Source organism: Mustela erminea, chromosome 10 (assembly GCF_009829155.1).
Source record: "Mustela erminea isolate mMusErm1 chromosome 10, mMusErm1.Pri, whole genome shotgun sequence".
Taxonomy (NCBI): Eukaryota; Metazoa; Chordata; class Mammalia; order Carnivora; family Mustelidae; genus Mustela; species Mustela erminea.
In genome coordinates, this window is record NC_045623.1 from 78,693,526 (window position 1) to 78,704,403 (window position 10,878).

The 10,878-nt window shown below is 41.1% G+C and overlaps 1 protein-coding gene across 1 annotated transcript; it reads right to left on the reverse strand.

Moving 5' to 3' along the window:
* Window positions 1-9,942: 9,942 nt before the first annotated feature.
* Window positions 9,943-10,878, reverse strand: LOC116568221 (zinc finger protein 684-like). The gene is made up of 2 exons (XM_032303742.1): window positions 10,655-10,878; window positions 9,943-10,570 (listed from the first exon to the last, which is right to left on the reverse strand). Exons 1-2 carry the CDS (start codon window positions 10,876-10,878, stop codon window positions 9,943-9,945), a joined length of 852 nt encoding a protein of 283 aa, XP_032159633.1.

Below are 10,878 nucleotides of genomic sequence, written 5' to 3' on the forward strand. Positions count from 1 at the left end.
CGGGTGTTTTTCAGGCTGTCCCTGCTGCTCGGGCTATGTAGCCCTCGCCATCTTAGGGGCTCCACCCCGACACCTGTGGAGCTGTAGCCTTCATTCATTAGAGCATGGCTTGTTCCCACTGGCTCAGGAACAGCTTGTCCTCAGCTGGCAACTTTCTCCTAGCCTCCAAATCTCTATTCTCACCCCTTCCGTCCCCCCACACCGCCACCTCAGCAAGTCTTCGGAAACCCAGCCAAGTTCAAAGCCCCACTAAGCACCTCTCCTGATACGTACCTGGAGGAACTCGGGCTAGGGACCACTGGACACAAGAACGGCAACGCAGGCAATACAACACTTGAGAGAAACCCGAGGCACCAAAGGGTGGATCAGCCGCGGGATCGCGGCCCCGACCTGGGGGACACTCAGAGCCGGAGCAGCCCCGCGCGGGGTTGTGGCACCAAGCCTGGAGTCGGAAGGAGAAAGAGACCCACAAGCCACTCGGGGACAGATGCCACTAACCCCCGTCGGAGACGAGAAGAGCCCGGTGAAGTGAGTGCTTAGAGAACGTGGAAGGTTCCCACACTCCACAGCCAAATCTCAGCATCACCCTCTTTTTGAGACCATTGCTCTTGAGGCCCCAGATTTGGGGTTCAAGTCCCTCCATCGTACCCGCACTCTGTCGCTCTGACCTGCATGGCTCCGCTGACCCAGAGTGCCCCTGTGAGCTCCAGTCTCTCCGCGAGTAACTCGGGGTGCTGCAAAGAGCAGCCCAGCTTCGCCAGCGCTTGGTGGCGGGATCAAGCCCGCGGTCCGTTAGCACTGCGCCTGCGCACGGACAGCCCCTCCGCACCTCCACAAGACCCTGCGGCGCGCGGTCTCAGTAGACCCCACTGCCGCTGGGTGCCTGAGCTTTCCCGGTGGCGTGCTGAGGATTGGGTCGCTGGGGGCCCAAGTGTGCGGCGCTGTCTCCGCACAGTTCTCTGATGCGTAGCCCCAGCCCAGGGTGAACCCTGCCAACCCCCTGGGCCTGTAGTTCCCCGTCCCCAGGCAGAACACCTAATGGGATGTCCACTTTGCCTCCCTTCCTCCCTCCTATTTCTATACAGGTTTCCAACCTCCTTCTTGCAAGCAGCCCCAATCTCCAAGGGGGAGTCGCTTAGAATCCTCACTTGATTTTTGGAGCAAACCCAGGGGGACCTTTGCCCCCAAGGCTGATTCATGGCTGCTGGTTCCCATCCCCACCGCTCCAACTAATCTTGAAGTTATCTGAAGTGGGGGTTGTCAGAGCAGGTCTGGGGAAACGGTTGAGGATGAAGAAGACTGGTCACCCTTTAGTAAATCCTGGAAGTGGAGAGGTTGTCTGGCACCCAGTTATTTATGGCTTTTTTTTTTTTTTTTAACACTGTGGGGTCCTTAATGGCTCACCTCTTAATCCTAGTTTCCATCCTGGACTAAAGAACAAATCCCAGTTAACGTCAAGTTCTGCACCTGGGACTCACAGCACTATTCACAAATGCTCTGGGTTCCCTCTTCCTTCCAGTACATGGTAGGACTGCAATTTCCTATCCCTTGGAAGTTAGTGGTGACAGTGCGACCTGTTTGGCCACAAAATATGAGCAGAAGTACGGTATGCCACTTCCGAAAAGAATCTTTTAGGAGTCAATGGACAATTTGTCACGTTTCTTTTCCCCGTACCCAGAAATGGTACTGTTCGGTGTGTAGGAAGCTTCTAAATTTGTCTCAATTTCCCCCTGCACACTCCGTGTTTCTCACATCTTGGCAATTCACGAAAATTTTCAAACTTTCTCATTATTATATTTGTTATGGTGGTCTATGATTAGTGATTACCACTTGCTGAAAGCTCAGATGATGATTAGCATTTTTTAGCAATAAAGTATTTTTTCAATTAAGGTATGTACACAGTGTTTTTAAACATAATGCTATTGCACACTTACACAGACTACTGTATGGTATTACATACAGTGTATATAATACATACACATACAGTATATATAATAAATACATATATATACAGACTTATAAATTTCTTTAAAGATCTTATTTCTGATCTTTTAGTCTCCATTCTTTTTTTTTTTCTTTTTTACTTGTCAGAGACAGAGCACAAGCAGGGAGCGTGGGAGGCAGAGGGAGAAGCAGGCTCCCCAGATGAGCAAGGAGCCCCATGTGGGACTCAATCCCAGGTCCTTGAGTTCATTACCTGAGCCATAGGCAGATACTTAACCGACTAAGCCACCCAGGTACCCCTGGTCTTAAAACTTTTAAATACACTGGGAAACCAATAAAATTTGACTTGCTTTATTGTAGCAGTCTGGAACTGAACCTGTAATATCTCCATGGTACATGTGTACTTCGACAACAATCCCTGTGTTAGTGATAAGGATAAACTGCTGGAACAAATAGACTTCCCCACACATTGGCTCAGGCAAAGTAGTTCCTTCCTCTTCCTCATTTCACGGTACAGAGTAGGTGGTCCATGTTGGTGGGCAGCTCTCTCCCATGTGAGAGACAGTGACTTAGTCCATTAAGGCTACTTTAACAAAATGCCATAGACTGGGGAGCCTATAAATAGAAATTTCTCACGTTCAGAAGGCTGCAAGTCTGACACCAGTGTGCCAGCATGGTCAGGAGAGGGCCTTCTTCAGGGTGGCAGACTTCTTATACCCTCACATGGCAGAAGGAGCTAGCAAGCCCTGTGGGATTTCTAATCCCAATCATGAAGTCTATCCTGATGATCTAATCATCTCCCAAAGACCTCATCTCCTAATACCATCCCCTTGGGTATGAAGTTTTTAGCATACGAGTTTGAGAACACAAAAGTTCAGACCATAGCAATGATCCAGACTGACAGTGGCTCTGCCCTCTTTAACACGTTGCTTCCAAGGCTGCTCGGTGCTGACACAGTCTGGCCACCAGAGGAGAATCTCCACTCCCAACACCCTAGTCCAAGGCACCCTCATCTGTTTTCTGGACTCTGGGCCAATTGCCTCCTAAATGGTCTCCCTATTTGCACTCTTGCCATCCCTATCATCTATTCCTCACACATAGCCAGGGAGAACTTTTCAAAAGTAAATCAGACTATACCCCTCTTCTCAAATCTTCACAATCCCCCCATCACATTTAGAATGCAATGTTACATACTCTGGCACCTGTCTAATGCACAAAACTCATCCCCACGTCTCTCCTCCAGCCATACCGGACTTCTTGCTGGTTCTCAACAGGCCAGACTCACTCTTGTGCCGGGAGACTGGCAGGATCTTTCCAAGGCTCCTCCCTTCACTGCATTCAAGTCTTGGCTCCTCAGAGGACTTCCTTTGCCTCTCCATCTTTTTTTTTTTTTAAGATTTTATTTATTTATTCATTTGAGAGAGAATGACTGAGAGAGAGCATGAGAGAGGAGAAAGTCAGAGGGAGAAGCCAACTCCCCAAGGAGCAGGGAGCCGGATGTGGGACTCGATCCTGGAAGTCCGGGACCATGACCTGAGCCAAAGGCAGCCGCTCAACCAACTGAGCCACCCAGGTGCCCATTGCCTCTTCACCTTAGTTTCCTATCACAGTCAATGTCCTCACAGGCTTTAAAGAGTGTTTTACTTGTCAATACCCAAGATGATCATTTATTTATTTATTGTTGAGCCAAGTGGTGGTGTCTTGCCTTTTTTTGTTCACTACTGTGTTACCAGTATACCGCTAGAACAGGGGTCGGCAATCTATACCCAGGGACCAAATCTGTTTTGCTGCCTGTTTTCATAAATAGTTTTATTAGAATACAACCACACTCATTTGGTGCCTGTGGCTGCTTTCAGGATACAGCAACAGAGTAGTCATATCAGACTGTATAGGCCACAGAGCAAGGTAACTGATACCTGGCCCTTTACAGGGAGAGTTTAGCAGCCCCTGATCTGTAGCCATTCATACTGATACATCAGCTTTCTAGTATTTGATTAGTGGATCTTGTACCACTCCTTTATTTTCTATCCTTTCTGGATGACTTGGCTTCAATCTTGCATGTAGCTTATATCTGGATTTTAAAAAACAATCTGATGGGATGCCTTGGTGGCTCAGTCGGTTAGGCGGCTGCCTTCAGCTCAGGTCATGATCCCAGGTCCTGGGATTGAGCCCCGAGTTCAGGCTCCCTGCTCAGCAGAGAGCCTGCTTCTCCCTCTTCCTCTCCCTTCTGCTTTGCCTACTTGTGCTATCTCTCTGTCAAATAAATATATTTTTTTAATCTGATAGTCTCTGCTTTAGAAAAGTATGGGCTTTTAGGCTTCTCTTTTGTTAAGGCAAAAGGAGGAGGAATGCAAAGTATCTACTTCTCCCTCTTGATTAAAATGCAGTGAAGACAGAGAACCCCCAAAGTGTCACTCTGACCTTAAAGATATTTGTACCACTGCTGTGTGGTGGAGGGCCTTGCTCAAAACAGACTAAATTAGTCCTTTCTCTGCCCAATGTAAAGTGGCAACTCCTATACTGATAAAGCATGCTTACTGCTCTACCAGCTATAATTAATTTCTAGACTTGAAAAATTATTTAAACTATTTCTGTTTTTGTTTTAGAGAGAGAGTGTGTGTGCACTAGGTGGGAGAGTGGCAGAGAAAATCTTATGCAGGCTCCATGCCAGACGGGGAGCCCCACGCCCAACAGGGAGCCCCACACATGGCATGATCTTAAGACCCTGAGACACGACCTTAGCTAAAATCAAGAGTTGGACACAACCCAGGCACCCGGAAAACATTTTCTTTTTTAAACAAGAGATAGTGTTAATTCATGAAATAAATTAGTCATATCACCAGTTTACCTTCTTTTCTCCAAAACGGTATCAGCTTTTTTTTTTCTTTTTCCTGGAGAGCACTTGATTATCTCCCTTTTACAATGTAAGTTATAAAGGGTTTTTGACATGTTAAAAAGGTAACCCTAGGGGTGCCTGGGTGGCTCAGTTGGTAAGCAACTGCCTTCAGCTCAGGTCATGATCCTGGAGTCCTGGGATTGAGTCCTACATCAGACTTCCTGCTCTGCAGGGAGTCTGCTTCTCCCGCTGACCTCTCTCCTCTCATGCTCTCTCTCTCAAATAAATAAATATATCTTTAAAAAAAAGTAAGCCTAAATATAATGAAGGCATTATTATTTCTCAGGATAAGTGATTTAATCCACTGCCTTTATTGTGATTAGTGATCTACTCAGACACATTCCTGTTTTATTTTTGCTTTATATTTACCATACCTTTCCTTTGTTGCTTTAGTTTTTCTTTCCTGTTTTCTACCAGATTTATAGTTCTTTTTATTCCTTTTTTTTTTTTTCTCTCTAGTGACTTCTGAAAGTCTGTTTCTTTTTGTGGGTAGCCTTCAGTTTTTATCATACATATTCAACAAGGTATAAAGTTAGTATCCTCTCCCAGAACAGACTGTATAATGTGTAACACTGTAACCCTGATTCCTCCCACTTATTCTAACATTATCTAGAATATTCATCTCACCTTATTTCTAGCCCTCTCCCAAATTAATCCTTAAATTACTTACACCCAGCATAAATTCAGATTTACCAATATGTTTACAATTCATTTGTTCATCAATGCCTCTTACATTCTATTCTCCCCCAGTGGCTGATGTTAATGATGGTTTTCTCAGAAAAATGAGATTTCAGGTAATATTTTCATTAAAAATTTTTTGTATGTTATATGTGTTTTTTTAATAAGCAGTACTAAATAAGTATAAACCTATGTTCATACTGAAAAAAAAATCAACCTAATGTTTAACATTAAAGAAAGAATAAAGGAGCATATTGAGTGTTCCTATTAAAAAGGGGAAACAATGAAAGCAAAACTCCATCCAAATGTAACACTCTAGAGGAAAGGTGAATGTGAAAAAAGGATAGTCTGCTTACACTATATATGGCCATTTCAGACACTTTTGACAACTAGACAAAGGTGTAGACTTCAAATTTTTAAAAATGGGCTTCTAGGGAATTTAAGATCATGTTTGAGCTGAGTGTAAATAATATTTTGGTTTTTTTCTTGCCAAAATCATATTCTGGCGTTGAGCTTATCTAGGAAAGAGTGAGTTCAATGGTAGAAAGTTACCCATGTAGCAATACGTATGTATCAGTACCAGAATACTAAGTGTCGAAGAAGTCTGGAAATTGGGGAAAATAATTTTTTTTCAGGTTAATGGTCATATTTATAGCTTTAAATATAGAAGCACCTCGCCCACAAATATGTCTAAGATTGAAAAAAATCATATATATATATATATATACACAAAACTAGTTACTGTGTGAAACTTTTCTTGTAGCATTATTTATAATAGCAAAGACATGGAAGCTGCCTAAGTGTCCATCAGTGGATAAGTGCATAAAGATGTCATGCACACACACTTATATACACATACAGTGGAACTGTTATTCAGCAAGAAGGAAATCTTGCCATTTGTGACAACATGGACGGAATTTGAGGGCATTATGCTAAGTAAAATAAGTCAGACGAAGACAAATACCATATGAAATCACTTATATACAGAATCTAAAAAAGACCCTGAACTCATATGGAGAACAGATTGGTGTCTGCCAGAGGTAGGGGTCGGGCATGAAGAAAATGGGTGAAGGGGATCAAAAGGTACAAAGTTCCAGCTCTAAAATAAGCAAGTCCTAGACATGTAATATACAGCATGGTGACTATAGTTAATACTGTTGTATGACTGAAAGCTGTTGAGAGAGTAAATCTTACAAGTTCTCATCACAAGAAAAAATTTGTAACTATGTGTGGTGTTGGCTATTCATTTGACTTATTGTGGTGAACATTTCACAATGTCAAAGTATGTTGTACACCTGGAACTAATAAAATGTGCTATTCCAGCTATATATCTCAATTTTTAAAATTTAGCAATAAATATTTGTAAAAATATATTCAAGAAACTAAAACACGACAATAACTTGGGATCACAGAAATCATTAACAACACAGGTCTTGGCTTAGATAAGAGTCTTCCAATTAAGTATGAATACCTAGTGCTACTTATAACCCTATTTTATTCAGTAATATGATGGTTTCTTTAAGATTTATTTATTTAAGAGAGAGTGAGCCTGCGTGTGAGCAGGGGGAAGGGCAGAGGGAGAGAATCTCAAACAGCCTCCCTGCTGAGCATAGAGCCTAACACAGGGCTCAGTCTCATGACCCTAAGATCATGACCTGAGCCAAAATCAAGAGTCAAACACCTAAGTTACCTAGGCATCCCTAAACATGATGTTTAAAAAAAAAAGAAACAACTTTAAATTCACTTGATCTTACCTAAACATAATGTGCAAACTTGATCGGTTAACATAATGTTCTGCACACTTTACAATTAATCTCAAGATATTGCTAATTTATGCATTTGCATAATATGTACCACAGTGTGGACCAGTTTTCCCTTCTCAGACAAGAGCTCCTAGCCCCATGAAATGCATTAGAATTAGTGGGATTCACGATTTCGTTTTAGTGCCTGACAATGATTTAGTTTAAATAGAAAAACATTTTCTTTGTTCCAGCTTTTCAAACATTTGATTTTGGTTCATATTCAGCTATTTCTCTTACTCCATTAATTTCAGCATTTAAGAAAGGGAGCAAACAGTTTAGCTCATGTTGCTCAGACCATAATGTCAAGTAACACTCTCAGCCTCCTTCTCATTCTCAGTCTACCCCTTGATGCACAAGACCTCTCAAGAATCTCACATTGTTCTCGCAGCAATGAGAGACTTTACATCCCTAAGGGAGTCTTCTTCCTGTCTTAAAGTCTGCATTTGCTCAGATGCTATTACTGCTAAGGACAGGAGCTGAGAAAGAACTAGGAGGGGAGAAGTAATATTAAATAAATCAAAACAAAGCTTTAAAAGGAAATGAGAGATAACTTGAGAAAAGCTTGAGCTTATGACTAGCTTACATATACACTTTTGTGGTTTGCCAAGTGATTTGGTGTGACTACCTGTTTAATTGGCATGTAGTCTTAGTACTGAAAACTTTGTGAGGCAGGCTTAACTTAGATCTGATGGATATTCCGAAAATGATTCTCATGCAGAAGTCTTCACCCATCATCACCCTATAAAAATGCTCGAGGGGCACCTGGGTGGCTCAGTGGGTTAAAGCCTCTGCCATCGGCTCAGGTCATGATCTCAGAGTCCTGGGATCAAGCCCCACATCGGGCTCTCTGCTCAGCAGGGAGCCTGCTTCCTCCTCTCTCTCTGCCTGCCTCTCTGCCTACTTGTGATCTCTGCCTGTCAAATAAATAAATAAAATATTTTTAAAAATGCTCTTGAAACATAAATAATTCCAAGTTCACATATTTAATCCAAAAATGTAGGCTTGTGAGAGAAAACCTGATTTGGTGAATTTAGGTTCAAGCTTAATGCTATACCAAAGCCTCACAACCACCAAAGAAAGGGTGTAAAGATTTTTTTACATTATCAAGCAATACTTCAAGTGAAATATAAAATTTCTGCTTAAATCAGCATTGGTTCAGGTTTTAAAAGAGAAAACAGAATTTACATAATATCAAATTATAAAATAGCTGCTAAGCAGCTCATGGAAAGAGAAAAGCTTTTCAAATAGCTTGATACAACACCTATGCTAGTCACCTAGCAACTTCCAAACAAGCCTGAGATATCTCTAAACCAACTTCCAAACCAAAAATGTAATAATTTTCTTCCAAAAGTTATGCAAAGAATCATAATACCTAATTTTTCTAAACAAAGTACCCCAGTCATAAGCTACTTGAGCTAGGTTCATTCCTACTTATATAACTGTGCCAGTGAAATAGTATGGCTTTTATTCACATGACCTGAAAAAAGCCTTTCTTCCCATACTAAGTGCTTAGAGTATAAAACACAGTTGTTTTCTTTCTTCAATGTCCAGTTAATCAGGATTAAACAAACACAATATTGCAATAAAATATTATAAATAGTAAATAGGCAAAAAAAGGAAATAACATATTATCCAATGCCCTCAGCTGAGCAGAGGCAGTACAGGACTTCATCACTGTCCCTTACTTGTTATTTAAAAGGAGGATCCAGAAGGCTTAGCCACAACTCTTCACAGGTGCCATGAAATGGTTCACAAGGACTGAACTTTATTCTATTTAAGCCATATGATTTCACTTATAATTGGCAAGCCTTCGTATGGTGATTTTTATTTTATTTTTTTTGTATGGTGATTTTAGGTTTGAAGAGACAATGATGATATTTACCACACATAATCCCGGTTTAAAGATTTTTACGTATTTTTTATTGCAATAAAATACACACACCATAAAATTTACTATTTTAACCATTTTAAGTGTACAATTCATTGGCATTAGGTACAGTCACAATGCTGAGTAACCATCACCATAACAGATATAATTTTGTGTTAAGTGCATAGCATAGGGATGCCTGGGTGGCTCAGTCGGTTAAGCTGCTGCCTTTGGCTCAGGTCATGATCCCAGGGTCCTGGGATCAAGTTCCGCATTGGTCTCCTTGCTTGGCAGGGAGCCTGCTTCTCTCTTCGCCTCTGCCTGCCACTATGCCTGCTTGTGCACGTGCTCTCTCTCTCTGATAAATAAATAAATAAATAAATAAATAAAATCTTTTTTTTTTTAAAAAGTGCATAGCATGTATTTCAAACCTATAGTTATACAAATTTCTTAATCAATGCATACATTTGTATAACTTGTATGACAATCAAATTGGGGCAGTACCTATATTTAATTGTAGTCAGCTTGATGCCTTGATTTTTTAATTTATTACAACTTTCTCAGTTTTATGCTATACAGTAAAATTGTCAATTTATAATCCAAAGTTTTCTATAATCTTCTCAATAAAATTAGTAGTATCATAGAATATGGATTTCAGAACATGCTTTTCCACATTTATCCAATTCATAGTTTTTCTCATGATGAATTCTTTGCTGCTTTATTAAAAGGCTAATTAATTGTAAGTTTTCCCACATTCACATAGCTTCCATGTTTTTATGACTCCTTTGATGGAGAATGAGATGTGTCTTCCGGTTAAAAGATTTCCCACACGTGCTGCATTTGTTTTGTTGCTCTGCTGTGTGAGCCAAGTAATGTTTAAGGAGATGTGACTTCTTGATGAAGGCTTTTCCACATTTAGTACACCCATGGGGTTTCTCACCTGTATGAATCCTCTGATGCATGACTAGCATTGAGGAGTCTGCAAAGGCTTTGCCACATTCTCTACACCTGTACGGTTTTTCTCCTGTGTGAATTCTAAAATGTTTATAAAGGGATGAGCTATACCTGAAGGTTTTCCCACATTCCTTACATTCAAATGAGTTCTCAAGTGTATGCGATTTCACATGTTGGGTAAAGGAGGAGTGCCAAGTGAACGACTTCCCACACTGAGGGCATTCGTAAGGTTTCTCTCCCGTGTGGAGCCTCTGATGGACCACCAGTTGTGCTTTATGCATAAATGCTTTCCCACAATCATTGTACACATAGGGTCTCTCTCCCCCATGAATTTTTTGATGAGCTATAAGGTGTCCCTTACTGCTAAAGGCTTTCCCACAGTCATTGCATTCAAAGGTTTTATTTTTCCTTATATGTTTCTTTTCATGTCTAATGAGACAACACTTCTTTTGGAAGGCTTTCCCACATTCAGTGCATCCAAATGTTTTTTTTCTTGCAGGTTTTTTTTCATGCCTAATGAGACAAAACTTGTTTTTGAAGGCTTTTCCACATTCCTTGTATTCATAGGAGTTTTCTCTGATGTAATTTTTATTGTAACTGAGCAAGTGTGAATTAGGTTGCAGACTCTTTCTATTTGACTCACATCTATGTTGTATTTGTCTTGAAGAAATACATTTTGTATTCAGATTACAGTTCTGGACTCTCTTCTTGGTCAGTGTTTTCTCAAAGGTGAACAT